Below are 16,206 nucleotides of genomic sequence, written 5' to 3' on the forward strand. Positions count from 1 at the left end.
TTTAGTCATTTTGGAATAAATTGCATAAGAAAATATTTTTACAACCTCATAAACGTTCAAAATTGTATCCAAATACAACATCTAGAAGGAAAAACTGAGTTTAGAAACAAAAATTATCATCTCAGCGTTGAGTCTAGATCCTGCATTTGAATGTTTTTTTTATGGATGCATCATCCAAATAACATAAATGAACACTTTGATTAAGATGAAACTTGCCGAACCTTTGACCTTGATGGTGTTGTAGCAGATACTGATTGAGTATGCCCTGCAAAAATTGTGTTTCAAACAAATAAACAACTAAAATTAGCTCTAATACCAAAACTCCACTAATCCGAAAGGATAATCACAAAGACAAAAGCCTGAATAGGGAAGCAAACTCACATCACAGACATGTCACATCTCCATCAAGCAATTTGGTTCCTTTTAAACTTAAGTAATTGCATATCTGTCAATTAGCTGTAAGGATGTTAGACCTCTGACCCATAAAAGAAGTTACACAATAGAAGCAATCATCCAAATGATGCAGAGACTATGAATGCTTTAATTTTACCATGACATGGCTCTGCAATGGACGGAACTCGCATTTCTTAACTTTGATCCTGCAACCAAAATCTCCACCGTCCACATTCGAAAACTCAATTGAGAATGCCCTTGAATCTTGAGATTGTTTGGCCATTTGAATCAGCTTGACTGTACAGAAGCAATAAAAGAAGATTCATCAAGTACTAGAGATACATACATATAATCCAGAAAAATATAAATTATGAGACCTGCAAGTGGTGCTGTCCCAAGATGCAAATTCAAAACTTGAAGGCCTAAAGGTAGGCCTCCATTTTCACATTTTATGATGATATAAACATATCCTCCCTACAAGTGAAAACAAAATAAGTAAGTAGTTTTTCATGATGCATGACTAAAAGATGGACAACCTTTTCGAATTCAATATGCACACATATAGTTTGAACAATGCATGGAACAATATCCGCAATGCTGAGATAAAACCCCGAGCTAAGAGTGAACACACCTGATGGAAAACATCCACAGATAAGTTACCAAGAACATTCATGATGCCTAATGAGATTGCACCATATAAGTCTAAATCTCTCAACACCTGAAAACAAAAAACAAAGGTAGACATGCTAACCACTCTAATACTGACTTCTAATAATCAAATCAAAGCAGAATAATCAGAGTCAAAAGAAACAACTCGTGAGAAACAATGAAAAGATCTTCAAAGCCACATCACATATATCATAATCCGGTTACAGCTTGATAGACTTTCTAGTAATCAAGAAACAGTACTATTTAGAGTATGAAATTACATACCTTCTCAAGAAACCCTGTAAAACTTGTGGTCAGTCCTTTGGTTATGTCATGTGTGCTTAAGTTTGCCTTTAGAGACTTGGTCTGCCAATTAAGAAAAGGGCAGATCCAGAACTATTCAATGTAAAACAGAGTTGGAAACACCAATTATATAGTTGTTATCTGTATCAGAAGACAAACATTGCGAGAATGCAGAACTTAACCATAAGAACTGATTATATATATGTATATGCATACCAGGTCACATGTATATAGTGGTTGGATTGCACACTTTTTTACCGTGCAAGAATTGATAGGATTTCCATCCTCATCAATAACATAACATTGAAAACTGGCTTTAACAAGATCTTCAGAATATTTAACAAACTGTTCGATACCATTGGCTGCATCAAAGAGAATAGACGAATCGAAGCCCAAGAACAAATGATCCCCTTCAATACACAAAGGCTTTCCCTTTTTCCCATCCCATCCCCTCAAATATCCTGATCCTTCATAAGTCCTAATATAGTTGAAATGGAACTGACACTCATATTTGATGCTGATACCCTTATCATCATTATAGTCTTGAAACGCAACAAGAACTGATATAGCAAAACCTGCCAATGTAACACTCTCATTTGAATGTTTGAGATGCTCAAGCATTACCTCAACACATGACCCGTTGCTTTGGTGGCAAAACCATTCAGGAATATTATCCCCTGGTAAGCAGAAATTAGTTGAAGGCTTTCCTTGGTAATACAGATATAGATGTGCGATCAAGGAGAAGAAATGTAGCAGACCTTGAACATCTAGCCTATACCTTTCATGGAAATCATGGAGTATGCGACCAATTAGCCTAGGTGGTGGCTCCTCTAATATCAGTTCATCATTGAAAAAGGTTGTATGTATACCGATCAATGCTTCATGGAGGTTCCCATATCCGTACATGGTAGAGAGCAAATATTGCACTTGTTGTGGTTTCATCCATCTATTGAGAGACAAGTCATCACCTTTAAAGTTTAAGGTAAGACCTAGATGGGATGCCATGACATGGATTCTGCGTTTTGCATAAGCCTTGATGTTGTCTGTCGCATATTGGCTTAGTGATGGACAAGCAGCAAACACAAAGGCTTCCACATTGTTCAAAGGATAAAGCTGAAGCTCAGAAGAGTTTCTGAGTGCAACCGTTTCCAGCAATCTTGAGTTGATTACGTTAAGCCTTGTGAGACCAGTTGGGACTCCTAACAAGGATTCAAGCTCCTGGCAATGGCTTAAATCGAGACTTTGGAGATCTTGAAGATCCTTGATGCTTGGAGGTACTGTGCTAAAACAGTTTTGACTCAGATCTAGCTCTGTCACTGTAGATAAGAGTGTTAAAGACTCAGGAAACTCTGTGATCCCACAGTCACTTAAATCCAAGATTTTAAGTGAGCTTGAACCACCTTCTAGAAAATCAACAACTTCACTTCTGCATCTACTTGCTCTGACAGTAACTAAAGATCCGAGATTTCCAATGCGTCCTGGAAAGTTGACCAAATTTGAGCAGCCAGAGATATTAAGTTCCTCCAAGGACTTTAATTTGAGTAAGCTATCTGGAAGGCTGATGAGGCTGTTGCAGTTCTCAAGATCTAGAGAACAAAGGCTAGTCAAGTTCTCGAGTGATGAAGGTAGCTCCCTAATGGTCGTTCCCTTTAAAGAAAGATACTTTAAGTTGTACATGTTCTCTGTGATTTCAGGAAAGCTAGTCAAGTTTGAACATCCAGAAAGATTGAGTTCCACTATAGACTGTAACTCACAAATACTGCTTGGAAGACTTGTCAACCTCAGACAGTTCTTTAACTCCAGTAACTGTAACTTTGTGAAGTACTTGATAGCCGAAGGGATCTCTTCTATGGAAGTCTCACTTAGAAGAAGCTCTTTCACACTGTAAGAGATTTCGGGAAAGCTTGTAACACTTGAACAACCAGATAGATCCAAACATTCTAGCTTCTCCAACTTTTTACTGATTAGTGCAACTTTCTTTAGCATTTTGCACCTTTTCATATCTAGGACACTAAGCTGATGGAAATTCTCAATTGATGGAGGAACCTCTAGAATACCAGTATCAGCCAAACACAACCTTCTAATATTCCAAGAAATCTCTGGGAAATCCTTAAGCTTTGAGCATCCGGAGAGATCCAAGAACTCAAGAGATTCCAACTTGTTTCTTGGACTTGGGATGGTTACTAACTCTGCACATCCTCTGGCTTCAATACGTTCAACTTTGGGAGCATTTGACAAGTCTGGCAACTCCTTCAGGAACTGAGAGTTGCTAAGATCAATCTCTTTCAAATTAAGTAAGGACTGCAAACAAGGAGTCATAATTAGTAGAGGCTTAAAATTTTGTAATGCAACTCAGCTATATGAACCAAAATGTGCATAACATATAAAATATACCTTTGATCCTTCCCACAGACGCTCAAGTCTGCTAGTGGGCATATGAATTTTGACAAGGTTATCAGCAATAAAGCTAAGTGGCAAACTTGCTATAGGGTAGCATTCCCAATGAAGTAGACGTAGTTTAGTAGGGAGATAGTGAAGACCTTTTGGAAGGTGGATTTTGCAGCTATCTTCATTACAGTGTTCGTTCGAAAATTTTAGAATTTTCATATTACGCATCCCTTCAAAAGCATGACAGTCGAGCTGCAACTCTTCTTTCTCAGAAATGTCAAGGGATATGCCTTCTGTTACTATAGTTCCCTGATGTGTGAGAGAGAGACGTTATAATGCATGCAATGGTACACACTTATACTCTTAGAAAAGCAATAAGAAACTTAGTTATTACCGTATTTTCTGTAAGCACTTCTTGGACTTCATCAAAGCTGCAGAGCCTGCTGCGTCTGCTCGGATCCTGAGGTGATTCTAGCTTTATCATTTGTCTACCCATGTTCTTTAACAAGTCATGAATCTGAAGCCTGTCGTTAGTAAAAGTAATCATGCACTTATCAACAAGTCCACGTATGCAAATATCTGCAGAGATACCACAACCATTAATAAGATCAGTTATGAATCTTCGTTCATGCCCATTGAAGAAACACAAAAGATGAAGAAACGTCGTCTTCTCTTCATCACTGAGTCCATCAAAACTTACTCGGAGTACATTGAAGATCTCTTCATCGAGAGAACTATTGAGTCTTCTTAATGCACTTTCCCACTCTACCACAGATTTCTTGCAGAGAAAGGAACCAAGAACTTTCAAAGCCAAAGGGATCCCTTTTGCATAAACAGAAGCCCTCATTGCCAATTCCAAATATTCTTCAGGAGGGTAGCTCTGTTTGAAGGCGCATTGTGAAAACAGTTCAAGCGAATCACTTTTAGATAGTCCCTTCAGAGAATATATCTTGTCAGCGTTCTTGATTACATTCATGTCTCGTGTTGTAACAATGATCCTACTTCCAGGGGAATAGTAAGTAGTTTTGCTGATCAAAAACTCCAGTTGAGTTATGCTGCTTACATCGTCGAGAACTATAAGTACTCTTTTTCGACGTAGACGGTTCTTTATACTGCTGGATCCAATTTCAGGAGTAGCAATGTTTATATCAGTCTCACCAAGAATTTGACAAAGAAGCTCGTTTCTCAAGGCATGAAGTCCATGCTTTTTAGATTGTTCTCTAACGTTTGCAAGGAAGCAGTAGCTATCGAACATTTGGTATTGGCGATTGAAAACAGCTCCAGCAATGGCAGTCTTCCCACTACCACCAATTCCACATATCCCTATAGTCCGCACTTCATGTAATCCATGTCCCAACCACGCTTCCACTTCCTTTACTTGAGAATAAGCTCCCACCAAGCCCTCGTCTTCACTCAAGCTAATGTTTTCTAGGTTCTTCAAAACATTTGCAACAATTTCATCCACAAGTTTAGATGCAGGCCTACAAAAACATCAATCATATGATCACAAAGAAAGTTAAATACTGTAACTAAGATTTGAAGTCACTAATAAATCAAATACATCATTGTACAACTGTTAAGGGTTCAGATGTTTCAGTGTACAGGCAGATACCACAAGCTTGCTAAGTCAAACAGAGCACATGTGTTATACTTGCACTAAGATATTTTTTCTAAGGTTTCAAAACAGGCTGAAACAATTCGAGTGAACTTATCATAAGAAGGTACAGTCACATAGTGTTATCTGTATGTGTCCTCTGTTTTTGAATGAGGGTTAAAAATATAAAGTTAAACCTATTAAATTCTGAAGAAAATAACTCAAGAGAAATTGGCTACTAAACCAACTCCTAGGATAAGCTGACCAAAGCAGTTAAAGCAACATATTAACATTAAACATGATAACATCTACATGTGAATGTAAGCCACTAAGCCATCTCAAACTTACCTAACTGTACTGGAATCAAATCCTGAGATATTGGCAGCCTCGCTCATGGCTTTTCTCCATTCAATTACTTCCTCAGCTAGTTTTGATCCCTCGGGAGCCTTATCATGCCTAGAAAAGGCCACACTGTAGCTTCCCCTCTGCCATCTGACCTCCATGGGTTCTACACCGAGAAAGACAGGCAAAACTATTTGGCCTCGGGTCCTCCTAGACTCCATGATCTTTGCAAGCTCTCTCAAACACCACTTGGAAGAGGCGTATTCCTTGGTAAACACGACTACCGAGATCCTCGACCGTTCGATGGCATCCAACAACGCCGGCTCAATCTCATCCCCTGCATCAAGCTTTTCACTGTCTACGAAAGTTTCTATTCCTTCTCGACATAGATCGTCGTAGAGGTGGCTCACGAAATTCTCACGGGAATCTGGTCCTCGGAAACTGAGGAACACATCGTATTTCAACTGAGAGTCAGAAGCAAGAGAAAAGTGTAAAGGCGGTGGTCGAGAATCACCACCGAGGGGATCATCAGCATAGATCGGACAGGAACCGGAGGAAACGGATGATGGGTAACTAGCGCCGAAGCCATAAGCAGCCGCAGCTGTGGAAGAAGCATGAGAAGGAGTAGGCCGTGGGAGTCTGATAAACGAAGGAAATCCTCTGTTTGAGGACATCTTGAGGTACCGCTGGGACAAGAGCATCGAAGAGGGACGTTGCGGAGGTTTCGCGACGGAACATGACGGTCGACATGGATGATGTTTAGGTGAAAAGTTCCTCCGGCTGCTTATCCCATCGACTCTCATCTACTCGAGAGAGAGAAGCCAAAACGGCCAAAACTAATCTTGTGGTCGTCTCTTTCTTCTTTTTATACTCTTAACGCGTTCATCTTCTTTGACGTGTGATTTAATTTACGGTTTTTAAAAAAAAATCAAAATAAAAACTGTGTACCAAGGACGATGGTAAATATTACAATTTTTAAATATGAAAGATACATAGCTGTCCACTCCAACGATGTCACTACTACATATTTAATCCTAAACAACAATGTCAACAAAAGTAAAATAAAACAAAAGCTTTACTTTTTTCCCGCCCCAAAGGTGTGAGAGATAATAGATCCATGGAAACAGAGTACTTCTAGGGTTTTCCCTAACTAAAGGCAAAGGAGAGTAAAGCCGCTCGTGTCATGCTCTTCTTGCAAAAACAATCTCGATCGTCGTAGAAGAGAACAATAATAAAAACGCTTAAACAGTCAAATATAAGCCACAAAATAACAACCACATAGCTCTCTTTACATCTGAAAAATTCCAAAAAAAAAAAAAAAAAAGAGAACTTTCAAACCCTCCTTACATAATAAGTCTCAAATGTGATTCCAAACTTCAAAAAAAAAAAAAAAAAAGGTTAACGTCTATCACACACATACAGATGCCTTGTTATCTTCTCCTTAGAAATCTTATAAACTTATATTAACTGACCAGACCATCCTGATGAATCCAAAATAAAGTCTCATAAGACAAACATATCATTGTCATTATCTGGCTGAATCATTGCCGTAACAAGAAATTTTGTAAAATTCATAATTTTTAATTACGTAAATCATAATTTGCTAACTTGTGTTATCAACAAAGAAGAAAAACATATCTTAAAAATTGGAAGAAAATTTAAACTTTTAAATTAATATGTTAATATTCCGCTTTACAAAACAAAAGATCCAACAATATATTTAAATCACATAATTAAATCGTTAAATAACCAATCTTAGTACTCTCATTTGACAAAATCTCCCATGACTACTTTTTTTATGGTTTCTTTATCGGAATTCTCTACTTCTCAACCTAATTTACAAAATTTCATCATCATCTCATACAGCAATGTTATTATTTAATTATGAAAGATATTATCTAAAACCCTCTGCAATTTATATTGTATTAGCCACAAGTTAAAAACTTAAAATCTTTGACATATTCACTAAAACTATAGTGAAATATTTTGACAATTCTTTTTGGTCGGTGGGGTACTTGACATTTGGAAGATAAAAACAGACAATTTAAAACGTCTTATTTGCCCATAAGAAGTTCTCATTGAGAACTATCATATCAGACTAGATAGAGCTTAATATATGACCACTTAAAGATATCTCAAAAAAAAAAAATATTTCGTAATTTATATCTCCATGAATTAGTCTTCATCCTATATCTTTCTCAAACAATAATTCTCATTTAATTACCCATATCTATTGGTTTTGGTTAGTTTATTATTGTTTAAGCAATTCAACCCGGTTCACATAGCCCAAAATCGGTTCTCACCCTTCACCTTCATCCCGTCGATAACTTAGCTTTTATGTCTAGATGAAGTACCAAAGTAAAGTTGTTGTGTAAGAGTGAATTTAGGAGGAATTGGTGTTCCAACATAGTAGAGTGGCTAATGTAAGTCCTAGGATAATGATGTCTAGAAGTAAGGTCTAAAGTATGGTGTATGTGTGTGTGTCAAGTAGAAGAGGTAGTATAAGTATGTGTGTGTCTTGTAAGGAAAGATTATCCTTGGATCCGAAAATAAAATGTAGTCTTTTATGTTATCTCTCTAAGCTTCTTGTTCTTCACTTAAACAAAACTGAGAGTGAAACAAACACAAAGAGAAGTAGAGAGATGAGAGACGAACCTCTATGTGAGTGAGGTTAGAGTTGGTGTGGTGAACCTCTAGTGAAGTAAACAGAGGAAGATCCTGAAATTGCAACAATTCTACTTGTGGCAAGATCGAAGTATATACTACTCAGTTTCCTAGAATATACTCCCTCCGTTTCAAAATATAAGATGTTTTAGAGAAGTTTTTTGTTTCATAATATATGATGTTTTCAAGTTTCTATGCAACTTTTATATTACTTTAGTATTTTATATTATGCAGTATTGTTTATGATTGGTTGAACTTGTTAAAAGTAAAAACTTCTTAATCTGCGTGCTTTAGTTAAAACATCCTATATTTTGAAACGGAGGGAGTATGATTTAAACTACACTAACATTTATATAACATATTCTTACATTGAATATCAGTTTCTTACATATATCTCTAACGAATTACAACAGGCTAGTTCTTCCAAAAGTATTGTGGTTTGTAACAATAGAAGAAAAAATTGGGTTCAGTTCCCTCCGAATTAGGAAAGAGTATATGTTCATATTACTTTTGATAAGTCTCCTGAATCTATACATGCACACACAGAGACGTGTTGATTAAAAGAAGTAACTTGCCGAACCTTTGACTCTTGATAATGTTGAAGCAGATACTGATTATGCCTAGCAAAAGTTATGTTTAAAAAAAACAATTAAAATTAACTCTAATATCCCAAACAGCCGACATTTACTTTAAAACTAGTACTCATTTTACGTTTTTCTCGACCAAGATCCAATGATAACACACTAATTAATCCAAAGTACAATCGCAGAAGCAAAAGTCTGAGCAGAGAAGAAGCAAACTCACATCAAAGACATCTGTCACATCTCCACCAATATTAGGTGATTAGGTCCTTGTAAACTTAGGTAACAGCAGATCTGCCAATTAGCTGTAAGGGTGTTAAATCTCTGACACATAAATAATTTGAATGATACACAATGAACGAATTTCTAAGTAATGCAGAGGCTATGACTGGTTTTACCATGACATGGCTCTGCAATGGACGGAACTCGCATTTTTTGACTTTGATTCTGCAACCAAAATCTCCATCGTCCACATCCGAGAACTCAATTGAGAACGCCCTTGGATCTTTAGATTGTTCGGCCATTTCAATCAGCTTGACTGTATAGTAACAATAAGAGAAGAGTCATGAACTAGACAAACAGACGTGATGATCCTCACTGCAATCTAATCCAAAAAATATGAAAGCTAAACAGAACAAATAACGTCAGAATTATAAGAACCTGCGAGTGGTGCTGTCCCAAGATGCACATTCAAAATCTGAAGGCCTAAAGGCAGGCCTGCGTTATCACATTTTATCATGATATAAACATATCCTCCCTGCAAAAAATAGATAACTAATTTTTCATGATGACTATAAAGATAGCAACCTTTCAGATTCAAGAAATACATATATTTAACAATGCCTGGAAAAATATCTGCAATGATGAGATAGAACATGGGCTAAGAGTAAACATAGAAAATACCTTATGGACAACATCCACAGATAAATCACCAAGAACATTCATGATGCCTAATGAAATTGCACCATATAAGTCCAAATTTCGCAACACCTGAAACCAGAAACGTCTAGAGTTGGAACAAAAGAAGATAGACATACCACAACTGATTAACCCTCATTCTACAACTGAGTCTATATCATCAAATCGAAGGAGCATATATCAAGTCAAAAGTAACAACTCATGACAGAAAATCATGTGAAGATCATCAAAGCCACATCATAGTCCATGTACAACTTGATAGACTCTCCAGTTATTCAATAAATGAAGGCGGAATTACTGTAGTATTATATTTATTACTATTATAGTCTGAGGAAAGCAGAAACCTTCTCAAGAAACCCTGCAAAACTTGTGGTCAATCCTTTGGTTACGTTCTGTCTGCTTAAGAATTCTTTTGGAGACTTGGTCTGAAAATTGGCAAAAATACGAACAAAAGGTAAATTTTAAGATATTCAATGTAAAGATGAAGTTGAAACACCTTTTTGATAGCTGGTATCCATATCGGAAGACAACCAATATTTGCAAGAAATGCAGGGAAAAAAAGGAAGAGTATAAATTGAGTATAAGAGGTGATTATATATATTCACATGTTAAATGTATATAGATCGAAAGATGAAAGGAATACCATGTCATTGACATAAAGAGGTTGGATTGCACACTTCTTCACACTGCAGGAGTTGATAGGATTGTCATCCTCATCAACGACATAACATCGAAAAGTGGCTTTGACAAGATCTTCAGAATAATTAACAAATTGTTTGATTCCATTGGCCGCATCAAACATAATAGACGAATCATACCCCAAGAACAAATGATCTCCTTTAACAGACAAACGCTTTCCCTTTTGCCCATCCCATCCCCTCAAATATCCTGCTCCAACGCGAGTGCCAAGAAAGTTGGAATGGAAGTGACATTCATATTTGATTCTGATACCCTTATCATCATGGTAGTCGTCAAATGCAACAAGAACCGATATAGCAAAACCTACCAACAAGACCTTGTCATTTGAATGTTCGGGAGGCTGAACCAGAACTGCAATAAATGACCCAATTCTTTGGTGACAAAACCATTCAGGAATATCATCCCCTGGTAAGCAGAAATTGGTTGAAGGCTTTCCTTGGTAATAAAGATATAGATGCGCGATCAAGGAGAAGAAATGTAGGAGACCTTGAACATCTAACCTATACCGTTCATGGAAATCATGGAGTATGCGACAAAGTAGCATAGATGGAGGCTCCTTTATTATCAGTTCATCACTGAAAAAAGCTGTGTGCAGTCCTATCAGTGCTTCATGAAGGTTCTCATATCCGTACATGCTAGAGAGCAAATACTGCATTTGTTGTGGTTTCATCCATATGTTGAGAGACAGTTCTTCACCTCTAAAGCCTAAAATAACACCAAAATGGGATGCCAGGACATGGATTCTGCGTTTTGCAAATACCTTGATGTTGTCTATTGCATATTGACTTAGTGATGGACAATCAGCAAACCAAAAGGCTTCCACATTGTTCAAAGGATAAAGCTGAAGCTCAGAAGAGTTACTGAGTGCAACCGTTTCCAGTGATCTACAGTTGAGTACGCTAAGCCTTGTCAGACCAGCTGGGACCCCTGATATAGATAGGAGCTCATGGCAATGGCTTAAATCGAGAGTTTGGAGCTCTTGAAGATCCTTGAGGCTTGGAGGTATTGTGCTGAAAGAATTTTGACTCATATCTAGCTCTTTCACTGTAGATAAAAGTGTTACAGCCTCAGGAAACTCTTTGATCCCACAGTCACTTAAATCAAGAATTTGTAGTGAGCTTGAGCCGCCCTCTATAAAATCAACAACTTCACTTCTGCATCCACTTGCTCTGACATGAACTAAAGATCCAAAATTTCCAATGCGTCCTGGCAAGCTATCCAAATTCGAGCAGCCAGAGATATTAAGGTCTTCCAGGGACTTTAACTTGGATAAGCTATCTGGAAGGCTGATGAGGCTGTTGCAATTCTCCAAATCTAGAGAACAAAGGCCAGTCAAGTTCTCGAGTGAAGGAGGTAGCTCTCTAATGGCCGTTCCGTTTAAAGAAAGATACTTAAAACTGTCCATAGTCTCTGTGATTTCAGGAAAGCTAGTGAAGTTTGGACATCCAGAAATATTGAGTTCCACTAGAGACTGTAACGCACAAATACTGCTAGGAAGACTCTTCAACCTCCGACAATTCTTCACTTCCAGTAACTCTAGTTTTTTCATGTACTTGATATGAGATGGGATCTCTTCTATGGCAGTCTCATTCAGAAGAAGCACTTCCACAGTACAAGAAATATCTGGAAAGCTTGTAACTCTAGAACAACCAGATAGATCCACAAATTCTAACTTTTCCAACTTTGGACCGATTTGTGCAACATTCTTAAGCATTGTGCACCTTCTCATGTCTAGGTCAACAAGCTGATGGAAATTTTCAATTGATCGTGGTATTTCTACTATCCCACTATCAGCCAAAAACAACCTTTTAATATTCCATGAAATCTCTGGAAACTCTTTTAGCTTTGAGCATCCAGAGAGATCCAGGAACTCAAGAGATTCCAACTTGTTTCTTGGAGCTGGGATAGTCACTAAATCTTCACATCCTCGGGCAATGATACTCTCAACTTTGGGTGCATTTGACAAGTCTGGCAACTCCTTCAGGTACCGAGAGTTGCTAAAATCAATCCATTTTAAATTTGATAGAGACTGCAATAAAAGAGGTCATAATTAGTTGAAGTTTAAGTTTCATAATGAAATTCAGCTATAGAAACCAAATTGCATAGCATTCAAATTGTACCTGTACTGCTTCCCACAAACGCTCAAGTTTGCTATTGGACAGATGAAGTTCGACAAGTTTATCCGGATTAAATCTTTCTGGCAAACTTGCTAAAGGAAAGAAGTCCCACCTAAGTAAAAGCAGTTTAGGAGGGAGAAAGTCAAGGCCTTCTGGAAGGTGGGTTTTGCAGCTTTCTTCATTAGACTGCTTGTTAGAAAATCTTAGAAATTTCAGATTACGCATCCCTGCAAAAGCACGACAGCTTATCTGCAGCTCTTCGTTTTCAGAAAGGTCAAGGGATATGGCTTCCGTTGATAGAGTTCCCTGATGATGAGAAAGAAGTTATAATGCGTGCAACACACATTTTCTCGATTTTTGAAATGTCATTTCTAATCCCTTTTTTCAGAAAAATAATAAGACTCTTAGTTATAAATTCATATGCAAGTGAAACATCGTAATTGTAACTATTACCGTATTTTCTGTTAAGATTTCATGGACTTCATCAAAGTCCCACAGCATGCTGCGTCTGCTGGGATCCTGAGGTGATTGCTGCTTTACAATTTGTCTACCCATGTTCTGTAACAAGTTATGCATCTGCAGCCTGTCGTCCGTAAAGGTAATCATACACTTATCAACAAGTGCACGCATTCCAATATCCGCAGAGATACCACAACCATCCAGAAGACTACTTATGAAACTTCGCTGTTCCCCAATGAAGAAACAAGCAAGTTGGAGAAACATCCCTCTCTCTTCATCACTGAGTCCATCATAACTTACACGGAGTACACTGAAGATTTCTTCATCAAGAGAACTATCGAGTCTTCTCAATGCACTTTCCCACTCTCGCACAGTTTTTTTACAGAGAAAGGAACCCAAAACTTTCAAAGCCAAAGGGATCCCCTTTGCATAAACAGCTGCCCTCATTGACAATTCCAAATATTCTTCAGGAGGATAGCTCTGTTTGAAGGCGCAACTTGAAAACAGTTCAAGAGAATCACTGTCAGATAGTCCCTGCACAGAACATATATTGTCAACATTCTTGATTACATCCATGTCTCGTGTTGTAATAATGATTCGACTTCCAGGGCCAAAGTAAGTCGATTGTTTGATTAAAAATTCCAGTTGAGTCATGCTGCAAACATCGTCCAGAACAATAAAAACTTTTTTTCGACGTAGACGATTCCTTATATCGCTATGTTTATATCAGCCTGACCAAGAATTTGACGAAAGAGTTCGTTTCTTAAGCTAGGGAGTCCACGCTTTTCAGATTCTTCTCTAACATTTGCAAGAAAGCAGTAGCTATCGAACTGTTGATGTAGACGATTAAAAACAGCTCCAGCAATGGCAGTCTTCCCAATACCACCAACTCCACATATTCCTATAGTCCGCACTTCATCTGATCCATTTTTCAACAAGTCTTCCACTTCCTTTACGTGAGAATAAGCTCCCACCAAGCCCTCATCTTCGCACAAGCAAATGCTTTTTAGCTTCTCTAATACATCTGAAACAATTTCATCCACAAGTTTAGAGGCAGGCCTGCAAAAACATCAAATAAATTCAGAAAGACAAAACGAAATACCGTAACGAAGATTTTCAAGTGGCCAAAAAAAAATCAATTCAAGAGAAGTTTGTACGGTTCAAATATATTCAGACACAAGTTTGCAAACTTCAAACAAAGCACATGTTACTTCCACTTTTTAGAGGAAGACCAAGTTTTCAAAGACAATGTAGACACAGTTTGAGTGATTTTATCAAAAGAGGGTACAGTAACATAGAGGTAACTAGGAATTCAGACAAATTCGCTAATTAATAAACCAATTCCTAGGAACAGCTGACTAAAGCAGTTAACTAAAATTAATTAACAGCGAACATGATTCAATAAATATCGATCGTTATCTGTAGATCCACTACATCTACCTGACTGCATCGGAATCAAATCCGGAGAGATTAGCTGCGTCGCTCATGGCTTTTCTCCATCCTTTTACTTCCTCGGCTGACTGGGATCCCTCATCATGCCTAGAAAAGGCTAACTCGTAGCTGCCCGTCTGCCACCTAACCTCCATGGGTTGAACAGCGAGAAAGACTGGCAAAACTATCTGGCCTTGAGTCCTCCTACACTCCATGATCTTTGCAAGCTCTCTCAGACACCACTTGGAAGAGGCGTATTCCTTGGTAAAAATCACAACAGAGATTCTAGATTTCTCGATCGCATCCGACAACGCCGGTTGAATCTCATCTCCTGCCTCAAGCTTTACACTGTCTATGAAAGTTTCAATTCCCTCTCGAAGCAGGTCGTCGTAGAGGTGGCTCACAAAATTCTCACGAGCATCAGGTCCTCGGAAACTGATAAACACATCGTATTTCAACAGAGAATCAGAGATGGGTGTGGACGGAGAAATAGGGTAAGGCAATGATGGACATTCATCAGCATCATCATCATTATCATCATCATCATCATCATCATCATCATCTAATAGACGACGACGACCATTTGAAATTGCAGCAGCATCGGCCGAACTCGATGATCGATAAGAAGCGACGGAATCCTCAATAACAGCGGCAACATTTGCTGCTCTAGCTTCGGGCGAGCGTTTGGTAGGCCGTGGAAGTCTGATAGACGAAGGAGTCCCTCCGTTCAATATCAGATTCCGCCGCCTCGCCCAGAGAAAAGACGGACGCTGCGCTCTCGTGGCGGAAGATGGCAGTGGCCATGAATGACCTCTAGGTGGAAAGTTCCTCCCACTCCTCATCGCATCGACGAGATAATCCACCAAAAGAGAAAGGCCAAACCGACGGGATATTCCAATTTCCAAATCTGTTTTTGCTCAGTCTTGCTTAATTACGCTCTCTCCCATAGTCAATGACTTTGGGTGACTCATGACTGTAATGTTCGAGACGCGGTATTTGGTGTGTGATTTCTGAACGCGTCCAGCGATTGTGTGTAAAACTTCAAATGACAAAAAGATTAACACACCGTCCAGCAATTGCAATTTCCCAATTAATTTCATTGCCATCTCACACCGTTACTCCTTCTATCCCCGTGTCGTCCGGAGAAAGTTTCGTATTCAATTTATTGTTCACCCTTAATATTCTATAAAATTATATGAAATTATCACTGCTATATATATATATAAATTGTCAACTGCCACTACTATTCAGTTATTTATATACATAATATGTTGCTTCTATAAATTTTAAAATTAGTAAATATTATTCAAAAATTGATAAATATTATCTCCTACATATTTTTAAAATTAAATTTATTTCACTATGTATGGTAATATAATAATATAACTATATTATGAGATGTAAAAAATATATATTTAAAATTATATCTTCAGAAACACTATAACTATATAGGGGATGGTATATTTCTAATAATTTTATAAAGCTCTAATAGTAAAAGAATAGAATATTATTTGAAACTGGCTCAATGTTTATTTTTTTGCTAAAAACAATAACTATATTTATCCAAAAAAACATATGATCACCAATTAAAATGACATAAATATATACTTTTATTTGGATAACTATGTAGTTAAACATTATATATAAATATGTAGTTATAGTGTTTTTA

The 16,206-nt window shown here is 37.6% G+C and overlaps 1 protein-coding gene and 1 pseudogene across 5 annotated transcripts; both read right to left on the bottom strand.

Moving 5' to 3' along the window:
* Positions 1-8: 8 nt before the first annotated feature.
* On the bottom strand, positions 9-6,506 carry LOC104705485 (disease resistance-like protein DSC1). Of its 4 annotated transcripts, none has more exons than XR_015564079.1 (11): positions 5,675-6,506; positions 4,127-5,213; positions 3,739-4,041; positions 2,123-3,645; positions 1,561-2,021; positions 1,327-1,407; positions 1,025-1,111; positions 771-867; positions 551-690; positions 382-456; positions 9-265 (listed from the first exon to the last, which is right to left on the bottom strand). XR_015564079.1 is itself a non-coding variant. In XM_087462281.1 (10 exons), the coding sequence occupies exons 1-9, from the start codon at positions 6,469-6,471 to the stop codon at positions 430-432; spliced, it is 4,704 nt and encodes a 1,567-aa protein (XP_087318407.1). In that variant the 5' UTR covers positions 6,472-6,506; the 3' UTR covers positions 9-265; positions 382-429. The 4 variants fall into 4 exon arrangements, 2 of the variants coding, with proteins under 2 accessions (XP_087318407.1, XP_010419802.1); XR_015564078.1 differs by having other exon boundaries at positions 1,327-1,437; XM_087462281.1 differs by having other exon boundaries at positions 1,561-3,645.
* Positions 6,507-8,660: 2,154 nt separating this feature from the next.
* LOC104705487 (disease resistance-like protein DSC1) lies at positions 8,661-15,608 on the bottom strand (annotated as a pseudogene). The gene is made up of 10 exons (XR_015564082.1): positions 14,547-15,608; positions 13,101-14,165; positions 12,651-12,953; positions 10,475-12,559; positions 10,176-10,256; positions 9,817-9,903; positions 9,574-9,670; positions 9,312-9,451; positions 9,137-9,218; positions 8,661-8,952 (listed from the first exon to the last, which is right to left on the bottom strand). The product of XR_015564082.1 is annotated as a disease resistance-like protein DSC1 (transcript).
* Between the last annotated feature and the right edge of the window lie 598 nt (positions 15,609-16,206).

The sequence above is a fragment of the Camelina sativa genome, chromosome 8 (assembly GCF_030686135.1).
Source record: "Camelina sativa cultivar CO46 ecotype springtype chromosome 8, ASM3068613v1".
NCBI lineage: Eukaryota > Viridiplantae > Streptophyta > Magnoliopsida > Brassicales > Brassicaceae > Camelina > Camelina sativa.